Below are 27,262 nucleotides of genomic sequence, written 5' to 3' on the forward strand. Positions count from 1 at the left end.
CCTGCATGTTTTAGGCCGCGTTCAGACTGTCAGCCAAAATCCGATTTTTAGCCCATCCAGATTGGAACTGGATGGCTCTTTTGAAGTCTGAACAGTCACAAATCACATGAAATCCGATTTTTGCGAACCGGATCGAAACCACCTTCAGGAGGTAGTTTCAGATCGCATTTGGACAGATGTGTCTCAGTCTGAACCTCCAAACACTCAGATCGGTTTTGACTGTCCGTGACGTCACTCTACGCGGCGTAGTGCGGGCAGCCCGGAGACGAGCAGCCGCGCCCGACTCATGCGGGCCCGACGGGGGCGTCCATCCGCCCAGTTTCTCCCCTGGTGCGTCTGAGATGTTCTGCACCTCTACTGGACAGTGATAAGGCCAATATACTGAGGTGACCTGCCTCCATCATGTTTGTTGTTGTTGTTCTTGTCGCTGTCGCAATTATATGACGTCAGACGCTCTGACGCCGTTACTATGGCAACCTGTCAGATCAGTCAATAATGTGGCACAGTCTGAACAGAGCCATATCCAATTTGGACACTTGCTAAAAATAATGTGGACAGTCAGCCCTAAAAATCTGATTTGAGTAGGAATCTGATTTGAATCAGATTTGCCTGCAGTCTGAACGCAGCCTTAGATGTGTCCCTCCTCCACCACACCTGATTCAAATGATCAGCTCGTTATCAAGCTCTGCAGTGGCTGGATAACGAGCCACTCATTTGAATCGGGTGTGCTGGAGGAGGGACACATCTAAAACATGCAGGAAAGTGGTCCTTGAGGACTGGAATTGAGAGACCCTGGTGTGGGGAGTGGTAAGTAGACCGGGAACCGTAGATTCTGGGATATGGTATAGTTGAGGGCATTGATGAAGGTCTCTGCCACAGAGTCTGTTAGTGATGCTTTTGAGGTTGTAGGAAGCAGATCTTGAAATGGATGACAATCAGGTTGCTGACTTTAATCCACGATGTCCATATTTTTATGTTGTGCAGGCAGTTGATAAGGGACTGAGGGGGGAACTGGGTGGCACTGCAGGGTATCGTAGGCAGAGCAGTAGAGGCTTAGGCTGTGGTGGTGGATGATTTGTTGTAAAGAGGAGGGGTCCGAGCACAGAGCCTTGGGGGATGCCTGGTTGATTGGTGCCAGAGTGTAACTGGTGGTGATAACTGATGGTGATAAACTGTTTCCTATTGGATAAATATGACTGGAAGGCAGTTTGAAGTGATTAATTTAATGGGAGTTTCCAGTGTACACCTATAAATTTAAGGAGTAATTCTTAAAGTAAGGAGTAATTCAGTGTGGAACAATGGCGGTGCGCATAGGTAGCAAGGCAGGTGCTACAGGTGCTGCCTCCGCTGTTCCCCAGTCAAACAATAAGCTCGGTTTTTGTTTTATAACTAACGTTGCACGAAGGGCAATGATCGCAGACTTGATCCAGGCATTCATAGTCATAAGCTACATTGTTACCCTCCTGGTTTTATCGGTACGTTGTTGTTGGGCAACAGCATACCTACCGCAACATAATGAAAACAATGTTTTTACCTGTGATACGCGGAGTCTGCTCTTCTCCTACTCCACGATACTGAACGACGGAAAAGCGACTGCTCCTGCAAAGCAACTACAATCCACAGAGAGAGAGAGGCCATTCAAACGCCTCAGGAGATCGGTTAGCTACCTCGTTATCATACTCCTGCTGGCTGGCGATGTCCACCAAAACCCAGGGCCCAACTCCAGCTGTAACGTTAATGGTGATCCATGGCGCGCTGCGTCCATCAAACAAGGTACTGTTGATCTGACTAACTTCGAGTTGCCCCAGCGAAGTGACAATAATCCATCTTCCTCAAAACCTGTCACACTGACAAATGTGACTGGAGTGCTCCCGGTGTGTAGTAAAATCCCTAATCACAAACATCGCAACTTTCTGCTACTTCAAACAACAAACCATGCGAAAGTTCTATGGGATCCGCGCGCAAAGCCCAAGGGACTACTCGGGGGGCATTTAAACATCCGAAGTGTCGCTTCTAAAACGGAGCAACTCGAAAAACTGCTCATGGACTCAAATATAGATTTTCTTTGCTTGTCCGAATCATGGCTTACGGACTCATCACCTGACACAGCATATATTGTACCTGGGTATAATGTTTTTAGAAAAGATAGAAAGACTGGTAAAGGAGGCGGGCTATTGATGTATGTCAAAAACCACATTAAATGCAAAGAAGTTGACCTGAACTGTATGGATATGGAATGTATAGCAGTACGAATGGTCCTATCTGCCAACATGTCTTTTACTGTTATTTGTATATATAGACCACCTTCATCTAATTGCAAGTTTTATGAATACTTGAGAAATATTTTGAAAGAATTTGACAGAAACAAAGAACTAATTTTACTTGGTGATTTTAACATAAACTGGATGGAGAAATCATAAAGAAAAAAACTCAAAGATATTACAAACCAATTTGACCTAACACAATTAGTCCAAGGCCCCACTAGGATCACTTCATCGTCCCAAACTCAGATTGATCTAATATTTAGTAATAAGGCAGAGAGAATAATTAAAACTTATAATTTTCTGACTGGGATATCAGATCATAATTTGACACTGATCTCTAGGAAACTAACTAAGCAAAGGTTTAAGTATCTTTACAGGAAGTAAGTATTAAGTATTTTTACAGGAAAGTAAAAAGGTCTTTAACATCATACCAAAACGGCTTATCAATGATTTTGAAAACCAATTCAGAAAACTTTCTTGGAGTGAGTTGCTTGCCACAGATAATGTTGATGACGCCTCTGAGAGCTTAATGACAATGATTAACAAAGTTAAAAGTGAATTCAGTAAAAATATCACTTACTCTAGGAAAAAGCAAAACTTGCCCTGGCTCAGTGAACAAGTATGGGCCTTAATGAGGCAGAGGGACTTTGCATTAAAAACTGCAGTTAAGTCTGGGCTAGCCCACGATAGGAGAACCTTTCAACAATTACGTAACAAAGTTGTAAAAGAACTGAGAAAATCAAAAGCAAACTTTTTTATTAACATTATTAAGGACTCTGAAGGAAATAGCAGGCAAACTTGGAAAAACATGAATATGGTCCTTAAAAAGGATCACAATAGTAACAGAGATAAGGGGCTTGAGCTACAAGTACAGGGTACATTAACACAAGAGAAAGTCAAAATCTGTTCTGAGTTTAATACTTATTTTATTGATTCTGTGCAAGGATTTGGACCAAGAGAGAAGTGCATTACACCACCAAATTATAATCTCCCACTTTTTAACATATCTGAGGTTACAGAATCCTCTATAGTTAAAACCATAGGCCACCTTAAGAACTCAAAGGCTAAAGATGTTTTTGATTGTGACTGTGCATTTGTGAAGAAGTATAAATATATCCTCTCCACTCCAATTACACATCTGGTCAACCTGTCCTTCAAACATAGTTTTTTTCCTATGGCCTGGAAGACAGCAGCAATAACACCTGTTTACAAGGCTGGTGATGTAACTGATGTTACCAACTACAGACCTATCAGTATACTCCCTGTCATTTCTAAAGTGAGTGAAAGGATAGTGTGCGACCAGTTGATGGACCATTTAAATCAGGGCCATTTTCCACTGCACCCTATGCAATTTGGTTTTAGAAAGAACCATTCAACTGAGACCGCAAACTGTTACTTTATTGAACAAATTAAATCCAGCCTTGATAATGGGGGTGTTGTTGGTGCTGTTTTCCTTGATTTCAGAAAAGCTTTTGACACCGTAAATCACAATGTTCTGTTGTCAAAGTTATCCAAGTTTAATTTTTCCACTAAAGCTCTGACATGGATGGAGACTTATTTAGATTCAAGGAAGCAGTGCACCAGAATTAATGATGTATGCTCTTCCTTTGCCAACAGCTCTATTGGAGTCCCACAGGGATCAATTTTAGGACCAATTTTATTTAGCTTATATATTAATGACCTGCCTCTGATTTGCCCAGATGTCAATATCCAAATGTATGCGGACGATACAGCAATTTATACGCATGCCAAAAATAGAGAACAGGCTGCTTTAAAACTTACTGCAGTCCTAAATAAAGTGTCAGATTGGCTAACTAGTAGCTGTCTGACTCTCAATGTAAGTAAAACTGTTGCTATGTATTTCTCTAAAAAAAGAAATGCACGGCAACAACCTGACATCTTGGTCAAAGGAGAGGTGATTAAAATTGTTGACAGTTACAAATACCTGGGCATATTCATTGATTCCAATCTAAATTTTAAAAAGCATATTAAGAAGATATCCAGAAATGTTAGAGCGAGTTTGATTACTTTTAGACATATTAGACATCAATTACCCTTACATGCTGCTAAACTGTTTATGCATTCAATGATTTTCTGCCATTTGTCTTATTGTGCTACAAGCTGGTCTCAGGCAGGGGTGACCACTCTGAAACCCTTGTACTCTCTATACAAGCAGGCTGTGAAAGTGTTTGATAAAAAACCAAGAAATGATCACCACTGTACTATTATAAAAAAACATAGCCTGTTAACATTTGACAGTTTTATTTTGTTCTCTGACATGTGCCTGATGTACAAATTGACCCATGATCTTGCACCACCACCACTTAAGCAATGTGTGTCATTCTGTAGAGACAATGTTAGGGTATCTAGGGCTACAATGAGAGGTGACTGTTACACTACATTTAAAAAGACCACTTTTGGCCAATCAGCATTTTCATATCAAGCAACTAGAAAATGGAATTCAATCCCACTCCATATCAGAGACTCTTTAAGTTTTAAAAGTTTTAAAAAGTCTTTGAAGACATGGCTGAAAGACAATCAAGCTTGTGATCATTGATCTTTGTTTTTCACTTAGTTTTTTTTTTTTTTTTTTTTTTTTACTTGTAATGTTAATCCTGTTGTCTTTTTTATCTTGTCTGTGTTTTTACTGTGCTTGAACATCCTGCCCAGGGACTACAGGTGAAAATTAGCTATTTAGCTAACCCTGGTATAGAAGCTATTCTATGCATGGTCCCTGTCAAACAAAACCAATAAAGAAAAGAAATTCACTAATGACAATAACAAAGTTTTGACTCAATTTCAAACCAGTTAAAAAAAAAGAATCCAGGAATCCAACAGCAGCTTGTCCACTCTTTATTAATAATATTTTTGGTGATGTTCACAATTTTTTTTTTTTACAATGAAATATCAGTATCATACAATCGTAATATGACTGAGGAAAGAGACGGAGAGAAGCTGTAAAGGGGACATTTATAAATGTGTCTCCTGTACAGACAGTGTTTGAAACGTGTGCTCAGTAAGGCCCTGCACCCACAGGTCATAAGAAGGAATCTACACAGTTATATATATTTCACACACGCACACACGCATACACACATCTGTTATATTTACATACGCACACACACTCCAGCACTTGTAAGGAAGATTTGTAAGATCCCTTTGGCTGTAAGGGAAAGTTCTTAATCATTGCTATTAACTGACACTAATGTGTCAATCCTAAATTATTCTGCAGTTTTAAACTTGATATTGCTTTTACACCACGAGGACAACAAAACAAATTCTTTTTTTTGCAGTCCTAGTGAAAAAAGTGCATCAATAACATTCATTATTAATTCACGTTGCATTTACTGCTAAAACAGTTACTTTTTAAGACATTGATATACTTCACATGGATAAAATCTACATATCTCCAGAAGAGTTTAGATTACATAAGATTATTTACAGACTTGAACAACAGAGAGATCTCTACATGACACACTCTCAGCAGGAAGTGCCTGGCTCACAAAGACAACAAAACAAGACCAGACGTAAAACAAGACTTAAAGTTTAGAGCCACACCAGCCATGCTCCAAGATATCTATATTATTTGAGCACAGAAAACTAAATGTTCAATGGATGAAAAATGAAGGGACAAATTCACCACAAAAGGGATGAAAAATGTGCAGTTTTGAGCGTGTGACTGCATACAAAGTCAATAGAAAGACATGGAGTGCTGTGTGCTCATGCATTTGTGCACTAAATTAAATTGCGCCTCGATGTATCACTCCATCTCCAGTACAATAATAGAAGTAATACGAACACAGGTCTGCAGGTTAATAACAGAAAACCTGAAGTGCCAGTTCGACTCAATCAATATCTAAGCTGGAACAAAAACACTCAACACAATGGCTGTTCTGTCGAATAAACCTAAACTGCAAAATAAACACTGTGTAAATAATTGGTGAAAATTTGCTTTGTGTTCAGTCTGAATGTGGTCATGATTTGGCTCAAACACTGCTTCATCAGTCTTAGCTGTAGTTTGTGCTTTTTAACATGTCTATGTCATATAGATTAGACTGCAATACCTTGGTAATAACTTGGTGAGAAATCAACATTCAAGTTAGCATCCAAGTTGTAGTCCAAGTTTGAGATATCAGGAATTTATTTTTCTCTCCTGCTTGAAAAACAAAAACAACAATTTTTTTGCCAAAATAGCTGCAAGCCAGGTTAGAATCTAAATAAAATTCAATATTAACACTAAAAAATAAATAGATTCAGTTAAATTTAAAAGGAGCTACACACTGTTTGTATCTGATTTAATTAGTTAATGAACAGCAATAAATACACAACCGCTAAAGTGGCTAATTTACGTTTTCTAAATTCTTAAAAGGCAAACAGTGAGGTTAACCAGCACTCTCAAAGTGGAACAATGGGATTAGAAAAATGATATTCCATATAACATTAAGTCTAAAATGTTTATTAGTATGCTTATAATCTTGACATGCTAAATGTAGCATGAAATAATGCTATTTACTTAGCACATTAGTGTGTTTACATACAATTAGCCGGGCAACTTGAAAACATATAGCATGTTAGCATGCTAATAATCATGACATGCTAAATGTAGCATGATAACATGCTATTTCTTAGCATGTAAGTGTATTTACATCTATTTTGTACAGTCTATGGTTTGCATACAATTAGCATGCCAACCTGCTAACATATAGCATGTTAGCATGCTATCTTAGCATCGCAAGTATATCTGTGGCTGACTGCAATTATTTTGAGAGATATACTGTCTTGAATGTAAGTATTGGACAAGAAGACAGTTTGCTACATGGTGTTGTGGTGAATGGAGATGCAAGTGTGGCTAAAAACGAGCAGACCAGTAAATCTAACGTGGCAACAGGTGAGCGGACATCACCTGACACCAGAAGCAGCCAGAAAAACAGACAGTTCCTATGAACAGGACAGAGCAGCAGCTGTGGCCAAAGACTTCACTTTCACCTCAAACCTCCCAGCAGCACTTTCACATCCCACAACAAGAAGTAGCTTCACAAACTACAAAATAGATAAATCTTTAAATATACAAGTTAAATAAGCACACAGGATGAAAATATACAGTATATTCATATACTGGTCACTTTTAAAAGATAAATCTTTGTTGTTCATCACATCTACACACTGCAAATATACAGGAATATAAATATAGTCCATTTAGTCCTTAACACCATGGCTTCGAACATTGTGATAAAAAAATAAATAAAGGTATCCTCTTCCATGTATCAGGAACTTGAATGTGCTCAGTTTTAACTTGTAGACAGTTTTGCACAACTAACCACTAACAGTGCGTACAAAAATGAATCAGGTTCAGGGGTAACATGTCCGTCTTAGTGTAACTTTACCTATTCAGAGTCACAGACCTTCGAAGGAACCCTGTCTGTTTCAGTAACACTTCATGAGGTTTCTTATTCCACAAATATACAGAAACAGTGTGCATGTGTGCATTTGAGCAAATGTGTGCGTGCATATTTTTGTTTGTCCAAGGCGTACAGAAGTTCATACCAAGTAATCTGATTAGTTTAATATCCAATATATTTGGATTTTTGCTCCTTTAGTTCCTAAATCTTTTGGTCCATTTGTATTTCATATTTCTTTTAAAATGTTTTTTGGTCCTTAGTGAAGATAGTTTGTGCTCCAAGATAATAAGATAAGATATATTGCTTATTCCTTGTGTGGGACATATTTAACAGCAGGAATTGTTTTAGTGTGTAGGGCTGCACAATTAATTTAAATTTCAAATAATTTGCAGTATTTTTTAATGGAATATCCAAATCACAAGAGGTGCAAAAATTGTTAAAAGCAAAATATGTGTCCAAAAAAATTCTGAATTAAGTATTGTAAATATTTGTTCGGGACAGATACTAAATACTAGATACTGAAAAAACATTTAAATAATTAATAGAATAAAAATTAGAATAATGATGCAAAAAATGATCATCCCCTTAATATCATGAATCACATTGCAATTCCAATATCAGTCAAAATAATCACAATTGGATATTTCTTCCAAATCGTGCAGCCCTATACATGTGCATAAATATTTAAATGTCAACAACAAGGGTTAAAAATTCACTTGTGCACAGTAATTGTGTTTATTGTTTCTCTCTTGTGCTTTTATAGGAAGAAATTTAAAGCTGCATTACGTGAGGACATTTGTTTCAAATTCAAGCTGTGCTTTCTGTCGCTGGAGAATATGAGTGCTTTATGTGTCAGTTTTATGAGCTTACAATAGGCTCTTTGTCATTCACTTTCAACCCAATTCAGCAAATCCTTTCCTCATTCTGTAACATAAATATATTTACTTTTATTCTTTGGTGGTGTGTAACAGATGTGGAGGCTGTGGATTAAGAACAGAAATCATATCTTATATCATATTACTATACTGCATACCACTGTTTACACAGAAAACGATACTGGCTACACACGAAACACGGCAGGGGATGGAACGTAAATGGATGTCTTTAGAGCATCTTTAAACATAGTTTACAACACACAGAGCCCTGTGAAAACAGATCTACACAATGTGAATCAGAACAGAGGTGCTTGTGTGGACAGACTGTATATACTCACTGAAATCACTGCATAAGATTTAGAAAAGAACTCTTCTCTGTATGACTGTATGGCTTTGACTCACAGTAGCACTACTCAGTACCGGCTTTAAACCAGTGATACTCAACTTAGGCTGCCAGATGGCCCGCCAACCATTTATCTTAATTTACAATGAAAATAAAGTGATTTTTTTTCCTAGTTTGAATGTAAATGAGGTACCAGAGTGCATAAAAAACATAAAAATAGAGTAATAGAGCTTATTTAAGAAGGGAAAAAAGTGCCAGTGGAATCAGTTTATGGTTTAAGTTTATGAATTATTCCAACACTTGAATGACGATACCTAATGGAAGAGGTTGTAACTAACGCATTTACAACCTAAATTGCTGCTATTAAATGCTGTAAAATTTCTAATTTATCTGCCATATGGGTCGAGTGTCAAGTTAATTTAGTTAATAACTTAAGTCAGTTATCCGTTTAGATCCCCCCTTCACATTTCTAGGATGTCAAGATCTATGAGTACTGTCCTCTGACTCCACCAAAACGTACAAATTGATTTACTGGATGACTAAAAGCCAATCACGTCGTTCCACATCATCTAAAGTGGACTGCAGTGGAGCCACTACCCCTTTTTTCAGCAAGCATGGCTGAAAGTGAGACAAATCTATAAATTACATTGTTAAAGTAGATAGATTGCTTTTAAACTGTGTTTAAAGTACATATGTGATGTTACATTACTTATACATGTCAAAATATCAATAGCATATAAAGATTTGTAGCTTTTTTTGGGACTTAAAAGAGACCATCGGAATAGGACAGTGAGTCTGAATGTCACCAGAAGGGAAATAAAGTATGGGGTAATACTGTTTTGATTTCTGATTTGACTATTTAATGACACAATCAGCTTATAATGCTGATAACTGTTTACTGGAGATAAATGAACAATATACATTTTTACTCATTTAAAAACAAAGATATGTTATGATCACTTATGGGCTTTTTGTTTTTTCATTTTAGTTTGTTTACTAACTGGCCTCAAGCAAAGTAAGTTGAGTATCGCAGCTTTAAACCTTAAAATAATTAAATTCACATACATCTTGGCTCACACCACCACACCGGCTCCACTTCATTCTTTCAGATCCCCCCTGCACAGTGCAGATTGGGACGTGCATTAAACTGTGTGTGTGTGTATGTGTGTGTGGGGAGGGGGGGGGGTCTGCTGAGGATCCTTATACTAAGGCAAAGAAAAGCTGATCACAGAACTTCATCTGGGGCACATAAACCTGGTGTTGTTATATACAGAATAGATACAGATGTACAGTGTGTCACCATCAATCTCACCCTGATTTCAGTGTTTGATCTACTGTGAAGAGTGAATTTCATCTTTTTTTCCCCTCCTGCTGCTGCAGGATGTTCCTTGGTGTCGTTTTGGGAAGTGTGTGTTCAGATGAAGTGGGTGGTTACATACAGTTTGGTGGTGTTAGCAGGGCAGTGGTGGGGATTCTCAGCGCTGCAGCGACCCCCAGTGGAGACTTTATGGCTGAAGGTAAAGAGTGCTACAGGACTGGGTGTCAGGGGGTTTGGACAGCAGTCAAGAGTCAGACTCTGGTGTGATGGGTTTGGTCGGTGTTGTGGGCGTGGTGGGGCTGATGGCAGCGTTCTGGTAGCCTGTACCGTAGCAGCTTTTCGGAGACAGGGAGTTGGGGTCCAGGGATTTGTTTCCTGCTGGAGTCAGATAGGGCCTCGGCGTTGATGTTGGCGCATCACCGGGCTTGGCGCCGAGGATGAACCTGGCCTCATCTTGCTCCTCTAAGTTGGATATGTCCTTCATCATGGTTTTACGGTAGGAGACAGAGAGCTTGTTGGAGCCGTCTGATATCAGGTTGAAGCGGCGGGCGATGTAGACAACCGGGAGAGGAAGCATCGCCACGATGATGAGAGAAAAGCACATGGCCAAAGCCCAGGGAGGGTAGCTCTGGAAGCGTTCCTGAGCCTGCAGACACACACAGAGGGTTTAGTGATTATGTGTCAGCCAAAGAAAAACATTTTCTCTAAATGGACAAAAGCATCAAATTAAAATGGAAGTTAGTTTCAGTTTCAGTTTCAGTTTCTGTCTGTCCTTCATCTGATCGACTACACACTTGATGGGTGTGTCAGGACCAGCATATATATTGCACACACGCAAAGGTTTGGACGATATGATGACACATCGTCAAAATGTTGAAAAACCAGTGGCTAAAATGCGTTATGGCAATATTTAGATCATTTGGATGCTGCTTTATGTCCTGATCCTTGCACATGGGAGTGAAGCTGCAGCAAACCATCGAGGCATTCCGTTACTCGCATGGAGTAAACAAAAATAGACTTCCCATGTGGTTATTTCTGGAGTATTTATTGATTGAATTACCAGAAAACTCATTATCATTTGATTATTATCGAGATATAAATTGACCTATACTGGGATAGATTTCGGCCATATTATTGTCCAGCCACACACACACACACACACACACACACACACACACACACACAGACTGACCAGCTCCTCCACCCAGGCGTTGTATCCCGGCGGGCTGATGGCCATCTCTATGACCGTGGCTGAGATGAGCACTATGAGACACAGAGGGGAGACGTACTTCCACAGGTAGAAATAGATTATAGATGGTCGGAAACCCAACATGTCCTCCAGATCCTGCATGAACCTGACGGAGAAACAAAAACATTACAGTAATCGTCATGTCTCTTTGTTCAAGCATAAACTTTTTTTTCAGTTTATTGTCTATTTTTCAAATTCAAGCATGCACACAAATTCACAACCAGTAGTACCTTTTCGTGCCATAAATCCAAGTGACAGACACATTCTCCAGGATCACCACTATTGTGAGAGGCAGTCCGGCAGAGTAATCGTCAAACATTGTGACAAAGTAATTCCCTGAGCGTTGAACGAACAGCAGGCCACAGAAGAACGCCACAATGCAGCAACACACTGAAATAAAAAAATAAAAAATACATTTTTTTTGCCCTCCTTCAGAGTAAAAGATGAGATTTTCGTCTGATAGATGAGAAAATGGAACATAAAACAGTTTTATTGGCGGTAAGCTGTTTTGTGTGTGTGTGTCTGAGGGTGTTTTGTATTCAGTGCACTTAGAGCAATAACAAAAGCCTAATGCAGCTCAAATGTGCATTAACGCAGCGCTGAGTCGGGGGTTTCTACTGCATCGTCCTGTCACAGGAGGAGGTTTACCTGTGAAGAGCTCCTTCTGGACCTTGTAGGTGTCGAGTACAGGTGTGGTGATGCCAGTCATGGTGCCGATCATGCTGCCCAGACCGAGGTTGATGAGCATGAAGAAGAACATGACCGACCAGAATGGAGACGCTGGGAAATGGGTCATGGCTTCTGTGAAGGCGATGAAGGCCAGGCCAGTGCCCTGCACAGACTGCAGAGAGACAGACAGAGGACTAAAATCATCTAACAGACTGACAGGTGTGCAGCATGAAATAACAATAACAATAATATAATAAATTGACCAATGATGTAATAACATGTCCTGACTAAAGCATCAGAAAATGACAGAAGCTGCAGAAAATGTCTAATATTACACAGCCAATTCTGAAAATGTTAGAAAATGTTAGAAATTTCCAATTGAATACCTTATTACTGTAAAAAACATTCTTACAGTATTAGTCAATATATGTCATGTTATTACATATTGGTGAAGTTTGATTATATTTCTGATAACGTTACATGCAGATTTAACCCATTGACGCCTAAAACGCCTGTAAAACCTCTGGGCAATTTTAAAATAAGCCCCTAAAACCTGAAGTTTTTCTGGAAATTCCACAGAAGTGTCAACGCTTCTACTAAATAATAGATTTTTCAGCCTCTGTAGCAGGTAGAAATGAAATTCCAAAAGTATTTGAGCGCGTATACAAATACTACAAAACGACGTATCCGCTTTCCAGGCTTCATTTTCAGGCGCTATTATATATTCATTATTGGGTGCTACACAGTTTAAAAGAGTCAAATACAGAACATGCTATTGATTTGACAATAACTGAAGACTTACCTTGTTGAGCTCGTCCTCCAGCACACAGGGGTCCAGCCCCAGCTGGGCGAAGCTGTCCTCTTTCACCGTCTTGATGACGCCGTACATCTCGGCGTAGTCTGTTGTGCTGAGGTGGGAGAAGTTTACATGTGGAGGGATGAGGTCGTGGCTCAGGACGTTTGAGTTGAGGTATCCCAGGATTTTCTCTGCATTTCTACAGAGATAAATGAATCAGAATCAACTTTATTGGTCGAGAATGTTGATATATATAAGAAATAGTTCTCGTGCTGCACTCAATTATACCCTGGTTCTGTTCTTGTAGTATTGACTAGAGCTTGACCGATATGTGATTTGAGGCCGATGCTGATACTGATTTTAGAAGGGGGAAATTAATCGATAATTGATATGGTGGGCCTCTAATTTTTTGAGCTGGAATGAAAAATACTTTTTTTTCATGTGGATTGTGCACCGATTTTCCACCAACCTGTAAATGTACCCAGAGAGCGACTTTCTCAAACAAAAAAACTTATATAACTTTGCTTTAATGCTCTGCATTATATATCGGACAGCATAAGCACCGATACTGATAGGCATTTGATAGACCAATATTGGTCGATAATATCTGTCAACATTTGAACAGGATTTGGCTGCATGCAGGTAAACAGTTTGTGTGAGGAGCATAAGAAGTGTAACTCATTAACCAGCATGCATTCATATCCATATATCTGTTTGTAGGGATTAGCAGAAATGTCACCAGGAACTAAAACACCAACTAAATGTATCAATTAAGTTCCTTATCAGACTGTAAACCAGCAAACAGAAGAGGAACTCTTGGCTCGAATATCCAGATACTGAAACCGCAGAAATATTGTAATGACATTATCCTCTGACTGGCAGCTGATGGGTTTGGGTGAGATGGCAAAGTTTTTTTTGTGCTCTTGTTTTAATTTTTTGGCTTAAATATTTTTGCATTCAGTCGTCTGAACTTACTCTACGACACACTTTTCATTCATGAGGTTGGCCTTGAAGCCCAGCACGGCGAACACCACCAGCGTGGCCAGAATGGACGTGAGGAAGTTGATGACGGAGACAAGCACGGCATCAAAATGACAGTTGTTGTCGATCTTATTATAACTGGAGAAGGCTATGACTCCTCCAAACCCCAGACCCAGGGCGAAGAACACCTGGGTGGCTGCCTCCCTCCACACCTGGGGCTCCAGCATCTTCTCCAACTGTGAGAGACAGGAAGTCAGATTGTTAAGCATTATTTTGCATAGCTCATTAAAAAACACTTGGAGGAAGAAAGTCCCACCTTGGGAGTGAACATGTGATAGATGCCATCCACTGATCCCTTCAGCATTAAACCTCTGACCAGGAAACAGAACAGCACCACGTAGGGGAACAGAGAGCTGAAGTACATCACCTGTCAGAGTGGAAACAGGAAAACATTCATTCATGAGAGGTGTTAGAGCGTAAAGCTTTTACAGCTTCTATCTCTCACCTGGGTTCTTTCTTCTAAACTTGGTCTTACAAAACACTCAGAACAAATGAATAAAGTTAACCATTTATTGAAAGAATAATAGCCAAATGCAATGCTCAGCGCTGGACTCTGCCATTTGAGCCCGATGGCACCACAGGACAGAGTGATTACAAACTTCCTTAATGTTACATATATTTTCCATACATATGGGTGGGCTCTTTAAAGCAATTGGTCAATATGCATTGGTTGCCACCCCTTAACCAAGCATCTGGAGATTTCAAACTTTATGTGTGTGTTGTTGTCTGCTGAAGCTTCACATCCTATCCTTTGCTTATTCTACCTCTCCCCCATACATACCTTTCCCTGAACTCTGACCTCTTTCCTTAAATGACCCAGTCCTGTCAGTGAATAACCCAGGTCATAATTTTAGGCCTCAGGCAACCTGAGTATATTCCCCCACTCCCACAGAGGGAAACCAGTCATCTTCTTTATGTTTTTCTCTCATTTATCCATCCACTACCTTCCCAGAGGAGGCGATCCCTCTGATGACGGCGAGGCAGACGATGATCCAGGCCACCAGCAGCGACAGGGTCATTTTCACGTTGAGGCCGCCGCTCTCTGCGATGGTGCTGGTGGTGTTCAGAGTCTGACGGTACCAGAAGTAGGTGGTGGCCGAGCTTTTCTCACACTCCGGCTCCACAACTGTATGGTTTTGCAGACGGAAGGAGATTTAGTTTGGGTGATAATGAGTACGAAGGAAGAGAAATGGGTGTGAAGGTGCAGCCGTGAGGTTTTGGATGTTGCAGAGATTGCAGGAGGAGAAATATAATGAGTGTTTGCTCAGGGTCAATATCTCAATTCTCGGCTGATTTACACCTCTCAGACTCAGATGTAAGGGGAGCTAAGCAAGGTCGTCTGTGTGCTTGGTATGCAAAGCATGAGCCTTTAATTCACAACACCTGACATTTTTTACAGTGGACAGACAGACAAATTATATATACACTATGTGTGCAGGTGGAGGGGAAAGCTCTTTATAGATGTTTGACAATCTAAATCTGATGAAAAAAACATAGCTTCTGCTTATACAGTCATGGAAAAAATTATTAGACCACCCTTGTTTTCTTTAATGTAATAATAATATAATAATAACAACAAAAATAGCTCATAAGAGTTTAAATTAAGAGCTGATATCTAGACATTTAACATGGTTTTCTTGATAATGATTTTGGTTATTATCAAGATAACCATGGAAAATAGCTATATCAGCTCTTAAATTAAACTCTTATGAGCTATATTTGTTGTTATCATTATATTTGTCCAAACACATTTTTTAGTTGTACCAGGCATTAAAATGAACAAGCAATTGAAGAAAAAGGGTGGTCTAATCATTTTTTCCATGACTGTATGTATCTATGAATTGGTTCCATCATGCTTTATCGGTTACATGGTTTACAGACGTATGAGAAGCTTATATACACATGAAAAGTTTTATATTCTGCTGCTGTCCTTCAGCATTAGTGTCCTTCAGTCTGACAATCTGCTCCCCGTCTTCCTGCCAGCAGCCTCAGCCTTACTGCTGAGTCACACACATGCTGAGTGTGTCTTGGCTGCCCCCCCCCCCCCCCCCCGAGGTTATGTTATTATCACGTCTAATCAAATGATCTCTGGGGAATTTAATCTGGATTACGTCTGTGAAGACGTGACAGAAAGTTGTAAGGATGTTAACACAATTTGTCTGATCTGGTTACTGGAGGTGTGTCGATGAGGCTGAGGCTGCAAATTTAATCCTAAAGCTCGTAACACGGTGGCCCGTTGAGGAATTACTGTGAGAACTACGTCGATACTATTAAAAAGATTGACCATAACAATGACACAAATGGATAATGTCTGAACATAACACAATCCTGAAAATGTATGCACTCTTGATATTGGACAATAAGCATTAATCTATTGTAATGGCATTTGACTCGATCTGAAAGAAAAAATAACACAGTGTTATAAACGGCTTTATAGTCTAGAGCCATTTTATATCTATGAAGAATAAACCCAGTAGTTCTCTTTACATCAAGTCTGAATTAAGTCTGTGCTAAAATGTGTCATTCATTTAGTCAAATGCAAAACTAATGACAACGTTCAGCTCTGAAAAGTGAAGCCAATGTGGAAGTGCCTTAAACCTGCATTCTTTCAAATGACCAGCAGGGGGTGACTCTACAAGTCTGATCGTATAGAAGTTTGAAAAATGAATGAAAGAATGAGCCTACTTTTCCTTAATGAGTTTATTGTCTCTATATCTCGTTTAAAGTCTTCATCAGTGCAACATGATGTTCATTTTGTATAATATTGTCACATTTAGAGTAAAATAGTAACGTAGGGTATGCTTTGGGCATGGTTACGTTGTAATTGACAAATCAATAATGTGGCACACTGTGATTTTTTTCTGTCTTTTTCTTTTTTGCGTTTTTTCTGAACATCGACCCTTTCACAGTGTGTTTTCAGCTCATTAGGTTAATTGTTTGGTTTTGGTCGCCAAATCAATAGGAAACGTGACGCAGGTGCTAATTAGCGACTAGCTCATGCTAACATGCTAATTAGGATGGTGAACATAGTAAATATCATATTTGCTAAACATCAACATAATAGCATTGTCATTTTTAGCATGCTAACATTAGCATCCAGCTCAAAGTCAAAGCACTTCTTTGCCTAAGTAAGCCTAAAATCTCACAGAGCTACTAGCATGGTTGAAGACTAGTCTTATTTTTATCCATTTGTGTTCAAATATTGAATTTTTTTCTTTATTGAATTTTATTTTTGTCTTTGTTTTGTTTTTTTTAAGTTGTTCTAAAACTTTTGTTCTAGTTTGTTATGTAAGCTAGCTTAAAGTTAATCACCAGTGTTTGAAACGTGCTACACAGAAGCTTTAACGTTCATTGTCTTTTAGTTAGTATTGACTGTATCATTACTCACTGGCAAGTGTCCCATTCCTTCTGATTGGACATTCGCTCCATGGAAGAGGATACTGGAAGGACTGGAAGAAATAGAAGATGCTCCACCCGATGATCACATTATAGTAGAGACCCACAAAGCCACACACCTGGATAGACAGACAGGCAGACAGACAGACAGACAGGCAGACAGACAGACAGACAGACAGACAGACAGACAGACAGACAGACAGAAGGTTACCAATTAGTCTGTTTATTGACATTTTACACTATAAGTTGTCACATTTCATTCCTCCTCTAAATTATACAATAAGATCCGTACAACGTGTGAAAAGCATGCAAATGAGGCAGCACGCTTTGTGCATGTCCCATGTTGCTGTCAGTCTTCTGAACAGTCTTGCCAGCCAGGACATTCACAAGCTAAATAAGGTTGAGGAAAGCATGAATAATTGAAGCGCTCTCTTTTCAACACTGATCTTCTGCGAGATATTTATAGCTGCTTCTGCACCAGCCGTGCAACTCTAAAGAAAGGCTACCTTTCACTCGCAAACACGTCAATACCTCCCATAAACACAACAGAGCCCGAGGCCGTGTGGAGGCTGCTGTGGTGAGTCCAGATGTTCCTGTAACTTTATCCTGCTCATCATCATATCAGTTTCATGGATGTTACATGCTATAAACATACAGTAGATAGATAGATAGATAGATAGATAGATAGATAGATAGATAGATAGATAGATAGATAGATAGATAGATAGATAGAGCAGTGCCTTATCCCCCTCACCATCAGACTGGACATTCCTATCCCACCCAGACTGGGACAGACATAGTTCCAGACCCCGATGCTCCCACGTCGGATCTTCTGACCCACAGCCAGCTCCATGAAGAAGAGCGGGATGCCGATGATGAGGAGGAGGATGAAGTAAGGAACCAAATAGGCACCTAAAAAAACAGGGAGGCTTATTGAGCTTAATATTGCACATTGTATGAAGCGTTTCAAGGCAAATGTGTCAATTTGTAGAGTTTAAGCAAAAATTTTAGACAACGGTAGTAATATGTGTAGAAAATATGTCTGTCCTCTATTTAAATGTCCTTTCTTGTTGTATTTGTCTGACAGTTGCCACAGAATAAGGTGACAGGAATGAGCTGTTCCTGTATAGAAAAACTATGTAGAAGTAGACTTTCCTAAGAGCTTTTAATTTATATACTTTACATTAACTTTTCACATTGTGTGATATTGCTGCAGAATTTCAGCTTCAGCACTTCCTTCCCTTATAGTAAAACATCTTGAGAGTTTGTAGTCTGTGCTGTCATATAAAACTGCATTCAGTTTTTAATATGTTGTCCTCCTCATTTACATATGAAGGACCAAAAATAGCGAAAACTTTCAATATAATTTAATCCAATACAACAGAAACATCACAAATGGTCTGAAAAACGACCACAGAAATGAATCAGCATCTTTTTGAAACAGTGGCATGGTGTATATTAAATTACCTTGTCACATTTTTAATATAATGTTATCTTAATAATAATATAAATTAACATTTCTGGTCATTCTATGAATAATTTGTAGTAAATAGACTAAAACATGCAAATAAACTGGTGTCTCTGTCCTAACAATATGAGTATAACTGTTTCAATACCAGCAACATTTGTACAGAAATTCTACTATTTTGCATTACACAACAATGATCCAGTGAGATATATTTACCCAGCTACCCTCTCCCACCCAGCTCCTCCACCAACGAATATTCTTTGATTTTCATTTTATTTTTGATGGAAGTCTAAATTTGACTCTTTGCAGCTTAATCCAGAGAGGCGTAATCAGGATGCAACTGTGTTTTATGTGAAGGGTGAGTCATCATCTGGGACTTAAAGCGCGCAAACACGTACTATTAATACATCAAAAGTAGGAATTACATACAGTGGCACACATATTTGATCGTGGGTGGAGTAATGAGGCAGACAGAGAAGGGAGGAGGCGAGAAGGCTAGATCAAGAAAGCTGAAATAGAGAGAACAGTGAGGTTAAATGTAGTGAGGAGGTTTGGGCCTCTGCCAGGATTTGCAAATCCACTCCATCACAGCTTATATAAACTGGAGCCGATGATAGATGTGGTATAGTCGGCAGAGCATAAAGATGCGACAATGGAAGCAGGAATGATAGAGGGAGGGAGAAAGACACGGCGAAACGTCAATGAGAGAGAGGCCCACACAGCGATAACTCTACAAACAACACAGACCTTTAATGTGTCTGTAATTGGCCGCCAGACAGACAATTACGGAGTGAAAAATGGCCGAACGTCAGGTGCCTGGTCTGGGAGTCTGCTGTCAGTAAATCCTCTCTATAAGCAATAACTCCTGCCTACATGCAGTAAATCAGACACGGCCAGTAAAGCAGCAAACATGGCAACATTAAAGACTTGGAGAGATGTTTTTCCACCAACAGTGAACTCAGGTTTACACTGTGTTCGCCTTCGATTACATGCACAGAAATAAAACCTCATCACTATACAGTTACACTTTTTATCGAGCCCTGCTCTGTTTACCAGAGTATCAGTGGAGCCCGGCCCGCCCTGCCGGCAGTAGTAATCAATAGTGCAGCTATATTTAGACTTGGCTGTTTTCTGTACAATACAGCTGCTCTCTCTGCACTTCTGGACTGAATGGAAGCTCCATGGAGTTTATGATGGTTGGGGCTAACTGAGCTACTAAAAGGGACAGTTAAGATTTACTGAAGTGGGGTTGTATGAGGTACTTATCCATAATCAGTGTATTTCCTGCAGTAGATGGTGATCTGCATGCCTGCAGTTTAGAGAAACAGGCCGCAGTAACAGCACAGAAGCTAAGTCATGTACTTCTGTGGAAGGGGGCAGCAGCAAAACTTGCTTTAGCCACCCAAAAAAAGGCCCATCTAAAAAGAAATCAGTATCAGCAAATCAGCAGAGTGTGTGCTATATTTAGAAAGATTTCACCGCTTTATCTTGTTGTGAGACAGAAGAATATTCCAGGTAGGGAACTGAAACCGATTTTTCTTCAAAGCCACCAGACTCCATTGACAAAAACAGCTATTTTACCTCACAGAACACAGGAGTTGCTGGTCCACCACTGTCTCGATTGTTTAGCTTGTTTTGTGTTGTTGTGTGACTTTTGTAAATCCAAATTACCTCTTGAAAATGCCAAATGTCACACAATAACTCTTGAGATTAAACAACTGCTTAGGATTACTTATTACTTTAAAGATATAACTGCTTTAGTATCCCCTAGAACAGAGGTAAAGTATGCATATGTGTGTGTCTGTGTATGTATTTCCAAAATATTTCAACAACAAATCCCTTTTGCCAAATAGGGCTGGGCAATGTTGTGAAAAAATTCCTCCCCATATCTTTATATTGGTCCCTGTGGGCAAAAGGCCCCACCACCTCTCTGGAGCCAGATCGACTTTATAGTTGTTCAGCCTTTTTTGTTGATGTTTTTGAGTCTATTTGCACTTGTTATGCATCTTGTGGTAATTTAGTGTCTCTTTGTAGTTGTTTTAGGTCTCTTAGTGGTATTTCTGTCACCTGACACTGAGATGCTTTCACTGGATGTTGTTTGGAAAAGGCTTTTTAAAAAAAATTCCTAGCAGGTGATTGAATGAAGCATCTTTCTATCACAGGCTTTTCCAATGAGAAAAGCCTGGAGGGTGGTTCTTTGGTTGGTTAACTGTCTTTTGCAACACTGCAGTTTAAACTAATGCAAGTTACTCACCTCCTCCGTTCTTCTGGCACAGGTAAGGGAAGCGCCACACGTTCCCGAGGCCCACAGAGAAGCCCACCTGGGCCAGGATGTACTGAAGTTTGCTGTTCCAGGCGGGGCGTCCATCGTTTTCGGGCACTTCTATCTGTGGGACCTTTTTCCCGGCGGCCCCTCCGACGTTCAGGGAGCTGCTCTTGTAGTCGATTGGCTCCTCGTGTGCGAGCAGGTCAGCCACCGACTCTGTGACGTGCTCATTGCTCTGCTCGCGCTGCGTCACCTTGCTGTTCTTAGGCATCAGGGAGGCTGAGGGTCGGGAAGGGGGTGGGGGTGGAGAGAAAAAAGAGAGAGCGAGACCGAGTCCGGTGGGAACAGAGAGAAGTGATAGAAGATAGAAGAGGTAGAGGGATGCAGCTATAAGGGCGAAGCAGAGGAGTGGAAGCTGGATTTCAAGTCTGGGCCTCAGTCCTGAATAAGAAAAACAGAAAGGTCAAATAGAAAATGATGTTACAAGGACATCATCAAAAATTAAAATTTAATCATCTTCTATTACGGGCAAAAAATGCCACAAATAGTCTCAATTTTAAATAAAAGAATGTCAGGTTGGTGCCCTTGTCAAGGCTCATTTATTGTACAGTAATTTTAAACTTCCTTTTCCTGACTGTGATCCTTAAATAACAATTCACACAGTCGCTGACACAATTATTCCTCCATTTAGTGCTTGGTAAGGCTTATAATAAGACACTGAGTTGTAGCACATGGTAATGCCTCACCTCAGCCATGGAGGATGCCAACATAAAGACAGGAGACCATTCGTCACACCTGTGTGTTAACTTAACCCCAATCTTTCAGCAAAAACTCAGCGGAGACATGACATTTTTAAACCACAGATTGTTGCCCCTCACGCAATGTTTTTGGTTCCAAAAAAATTCCCAATCCTGCAAATTGTTCTATTTAATTTCCCTGTTGTGCAAAGCTTAACTTTAGTGAAGCTTTTTTTTTTTTCCCGCTGTAAATCCCCTAATCCTCTGAAGCCTTGCTGCAACATCCAGCCTCACCCCTCTTTCAGGGGAGTGGTTGGTTCGGCCCAAACGTAATGGAGGAAGTGAACATGATGCTTTGGGTGAAGTGCTGTCATGTGTTCTCTTGATCCACATCACGAGCCTCCGTGCAGGCTCATTACTTATTAAGTGAGTCATTTCTACATTATAGAAAGTCTGACATCCACTCACATGCAAAACTGCAAAACTTAGGTTGTTTAAACTCTGTTTCACATGCAGAGAAAAGAAAATTAAACAAACATCAAGCCATGAATACACACAATCCCATTTTTTCTTCTTCTCTGTGCTGTATGGTGACTGATCACATCACTAAAGTCCTGTGGAAGCAGAAGGAAAATGTATGGCGAATGAAAACAGCAGAGAACTGCACACTCTGCAACTCCAGTGTGACGCAACAGCAGTGATGCACACGAGCCTCAATCGTCACAACACTCACTGCTTACATCAGCCCGAGGCCGAGCACTAGAGGCAGAAACACTGGTCAGCTCTCAGATTTTGGGCTATTTTGCTTCAATGATGAGACTAATGGACAGCAAACATCGAAAAATACACATTTAGGTCTTTATTTTACAACTCTTTGTCTATTTGCCTCTGTAGATTTCTCCTAAATTCACCAAAACATACATTAGATAATGCCTCACTTGTATATTTGACAATAACATTTCACAAAACTTGAAAAACAAAACATAATTTTTATGTAAGGAAACAGCTGAGGGAGTTTCATGGTGATAACTGTTATTTAAAAATGTTTTCCCTATAGTCACCTGTAGTGCACCTTAAGGCCCTTTTCTCAAAAAATATTTTTTTCTCATAGTCTAAGCCAGAAATCTTCACTTCAGTAGCATTTAAACATTCCAGTTTGATTACTGTCTATTTTCTGAAGGTTTCTACGGAGATGTTTGTTCATATAATTCATAGCCTGATTTATAGAACATTGGATCCCTGAAAACATGTTGAAAATGTATTTTACAGCATTTTATTTATTTATTCATTTATTGAGTGATAAAAAGAGATATCCAGAATTCACTCTGAAATATGAATGTAAAAACATTTGACTGAAGTGAACCAGGCTTTATCCAATGTTCAATTTTCTGTTCTTGAAATGTATGCAAGTTAGTGAATATTTCATAAAAATAATGCCTCATTTGCACATTTAAACTTTTTCTACAATTTAAACTCAGAAAACTTGTTATACAAAACATTATTGTCTTAATGTAAGTAGTTTACTGGCAAAGTTTCATGCTTATATCTGCATCTTTTTTTAGCCCTATCACCTGTATTGTCTCTTCCATGAAACTCTTTAGCTTCCAGATTTCTCTATAAACAAACAAAAACTCATCAGCGGCACGAACGATGCAAACACAAATTCCCTAATTCTTACTCAGAATGTCCATTTGCTTTCCTTGTTTATGTTTTTTTTCATCCCATAACAGATTTCCTCCTCTGTGCATGTCAAGATGAGCCTGTGATGTAATAATCCACGGCCATTCACAAGTCTTATAATCCTGTGTGCATTAACTGTAAAGCCCCCGGTGCTGCCTTTCTGTCTTGTCATTCAATCCCATGCTACAGTATACAAGTACACGTAATATCAATCAGTGGCGGCATCATCCAGCCAGCGCCGAGAAATGAAAACACCCAACGAATAATCCTGCTGGAAAAACCCCCAGCAACACACAGTTTAGATGACCCCAGCTGAAGGGTCTGGCTGCTTGGTATCAGTTCATATCACAGGAAAGACGAATGTTTTATTTCTCTCCTGCGTCCATCACGGTTGAGTCATTGGAAGAAGATCTACATTTACAGTACTGAGTTAAAAACTGATTCAACTTCCCATTACAATAAAACCTGCACAAACTTCTGCCTGATCTGTATATGTGTTCTTTTGTATGATTCATATCAAAGTCAATCATGCACATAAGCAGGGTTATTCTTTGCTACCACATACTGTACATCACTTCCACTAAACAACTTTACTTCAAATGTCACATCAACTGCAGAGGGTGCAGTATAGAGATATTATCCGTACAACAATGATGCAGCTTAATTTACTGTGGTAATGTCTCTTGTGATGTGCAAGACAGCAGTCTGTCATGTGTCCATGCAGCTGTCATGTGGCTTAATGTTCTTTGTCATGATACTGTAACAAAGCATGTAGAAACTGGAGCTGGAGCTGTAACTAAGACTTAAGTTCCTAAAGTCCAAACCCAAAAATATCCTGTCACATGTGCCAAATCAAAGCAGTGAACACTCTCAAATTAGAGGCTAGAATAAAGAAATGTTTGGCATTTTTGCTTGAAAATGATAAATCAACCATCAAAAATGATTTTTCTGTCAGTCAACTAAGAGTTTACCTCAGTTTTAACCAAACAAATTGTTCTTCTAAGCAAAACTCTGTGAAGTTTCCACATCTAACAGTGAACACATGCTCTCACAAATCACTGTTTTCACTGTCTGGGAGGTTATATTTAAATACATATTATTCTAGTAACTCAATATAACATTTAACTAAGGGGATGAAGAACAGCAGAGCCTGCAGGTACCAGCCTCAGTAATCAGTCCTGATTAAAGGTCCACTCTTGTTTATTAATCGATTATTGATCGATTAGCAGCCTCTTTTACAAGTCTGAACCACTGATAATTGTTAATCAGCTGTCTCACACTGGAAATTACTCAAGTGATGTACTGGCAAGAATCTGTCGATGCAATATATCGTGATTCAATATATTGCGATATATCGTGATTTTATAATTTAAGGAAAACTGTCACGGTATAAAGAACATCCAACAGCATAGCACGACTTTTTATGAAATCTGCCTACCACAAATATATGCACGTTATTTCAAAATCCATACAGTGTTTTTGAGAATTGCTGAAGTATCAACAAACATAATCTCACAATACTCAAGCATAATTGATATTTTCTTACCCCTAGAAATGACAAAGTATTACCTTGACTGTTTGAAGCCTTTACAACCATCTTTATTCGTACTTTACAGGCAGTAGCATCATTAGATCTCACAACTTTAACACAGAAATGAGCCTGAGCAGTTTACATATAAAGCAGCATCTGTCTGAAAAGTACTTTTTTTATCCATAAAAACCTCTTTTAACTGTAAAATCCAGCTTTAACGAGCAGATGCAGATCGTGTAAACCTCACTGATCAACACCACAGCTCCGATCACTCACTGTGAAAACCAGGTGACACATCTGGTGCTGATGCTGATAGCCCAGTGCCTCCAACCCCCCTTTTTACTGCTCATCACGAGTGATGCGACGACTTTTAAACCAACACAATCAAGGTCAAAGACGATTATTCTCTGACCTCTGTGCAAACTAGAGCACATTTTAAACGACGATGCGAATTGAACACGAACTTCACACGATTCGAAACAAGCTGCGTTTATAAACAAAGCGACTGAAAGTATTTTTCCAGCTGCCTGTGAACTTTCTGCAGAAAAGAATAGTCCACATATTCTTAAATCCAGGTGATAACACCTTAAAAAGATGCAGAGTAGAGGGATGTTAGGAAACAAATATTTCTCACCGTGAGTCTTTAGCAGCGATCAACAATATCCAGGTTTAATATGAACGCAGAGAGCGTAGAGAGGCGTGAATGCATCCGCCGGGCAGCGCTTGTGTGTCGGTGTGGGACTGACGGAGCGCTCGCAGGACTACTGGAGGACGGAGGATCACATGCTGCTCTGCCTGCAATTAACATGCAGGGTGGAGAGTCCGGGGCGCACCGTGACGCACAAAGTGCTCCTCATTAGCAACAATGACAAATGATCACCTGCCACTCACTTGTTGTTTGAGACTTCCGCCCATCGCAGCATCTGTGCGCGTGAAGGTGGGATGGTGAGGGAAGAAAAAGGGGGCTTTGTCAAGGTTATCCACTCCTACCTGAGGAAGTGATGGTCTGACGCAGCTTTCGTCATTTCAATTGATAAAAAATTCAAGCCATTCAACACTGGCATGTGAGGATGCAGGGAAATAAACCCCACGTCGTTTCTAAAGGGAGCAAGAATAGTGTTGTGTGTTGTTTTTAAGCATCACCCCAAAAACAGATGCAGCCTTACAGAGTAAAGCTTCTGATAGAAACACATCAGCAAGCTTCTTTTTCACTGCTCAGCAATGAATGAGCATTAATAAATGAATAAAACTCATAATAAATATATGAACAATAAATGAATAATACAGTAAAAAGGAGAAAAGAAGGACATTTTGGACTCGAAGAAGAGCAAATATGTTATTATGACTTGCTAGCAGTGATGAGAAGTGTACACTTATAATGGTAAATCATATACATAAGTAATGCTAATGATAACTTAATGCATGATTGATGCAGGATGTATCTTGAATTCCTGTCACACAACAAAAGATCAAGTCAAGGCTGCATGTCTACCACTATGGAAACGTAAATTTATAAAGACTACATTTATGATGCATGTGTGACTATCTAAGTGGATAGATATAGGTATGTTATGCAATGTCAAGGACATATTTCAATCACTTTATTTTCATATATGATGTCTCCTCCATAATGAATGCAAAAGGGGAAAAAGGTAAACGAATAAAAATGTGGTCACACACAAAACAAACTAACTAATAAGTAAACAAAAAAACAATCCCCCAAATGATCAAATCACTATGACTCTATTTGATTAGTTGACACATCAGTTCAGGTATGTAGATTCAGTTACTTTATACATTAATTGATGTGTGACCAAATTCGCTGGATTCCAGTTACATAAAAGTACATTTTAGACCCATTGCATGCATTTGCTCAGCTTTTTTTTTAAAAGTAGAATATCCTATTCTCATAGAAATATGAGGCACCAGTTAAGCATGAATTAAGTGTGTGATTTGTACCCTTTAAAATGTGACTGTAAAGCAGCATTAGTGAAAAAATGCTCAGTTGCAAGTAAATGTTTCATTCACAAATTAACTAAAGCAGACGTGCAGAGGTGTTGAAAGAAAAAAACCTGTAAAGGTTTCTTTCTTTTTTTTTTTAATTATTGAGCATTATTCACATGTAAGCAGACTGATAGGAGCTCATTTTAACTGTTTTATTTGGATTGGTTAATCTATGTGATTGCATCATATTTCATAAACTTTTCAGTATGTGTTGTGTGTAAAAACT

General features: G+C 39.4%; 2 protein-coding genes across 2 annotated transcripts in view; both read right to left on the minus strand.

Annotated features, from left to right (window-relative positions):
* eps8l3a (EPS8-like 3a) overlaps window positions 1–27,262 on the minus strand; it is a 188,079-nt gene that overhangs the window by 59,125 nt on the left and 101,692 nt on the right. The window lies entirely within an intron of this gene.
* On the minus strand, window positions 9,697–25,740 carry LOC131967242 (sodium-dependent neutral amino acid transporter SLC6A17-like). Its single transcript, XM_059328628.1, has 12 exons — window positions 25,667–25,740; window positions 21,073–21,525; window positions 18,105–18,262; window positions 17,343–17,469; window positions 14,899–15,080; window positions 14,211–14,321; window positions 13,889–14,130; window positions 12,920–13,112; window positions 12,097–12,289; window positions 11,679–11,838; window positions 11,392–11,554; window positions 9,697–10,845 (listed from the first exon to the last, which is right to left on the minus strand). The coding sequence occupies exons 2-12, from the start codon at window positions 21,353–21,355 to the stop codon at window positions 10,444–10,446; spliced, it is 2,214 nt and encodes a 737-aa protein (XP_059184611.1). The 5' UTR covers window positions 21,356–21,525; window positions 25,667–25,740; the 3' UTR covers window positions 9,697–10,443.

This window comes from Centropristis striata, chromosome 3 (assembly GCF_030273125.1).
Source record: "Centropristis striata isolate RG_2023a ecotype Rhode Island chromosome 3, C.striata_1.0, whole genome shotgun sequence".
Classification (NCBI taxonomy): Eukaryota; Metazoa; Chordata; class Actinopteri; order Perciformes; family Serranidae; genus Centropristis; species Centropristis striata.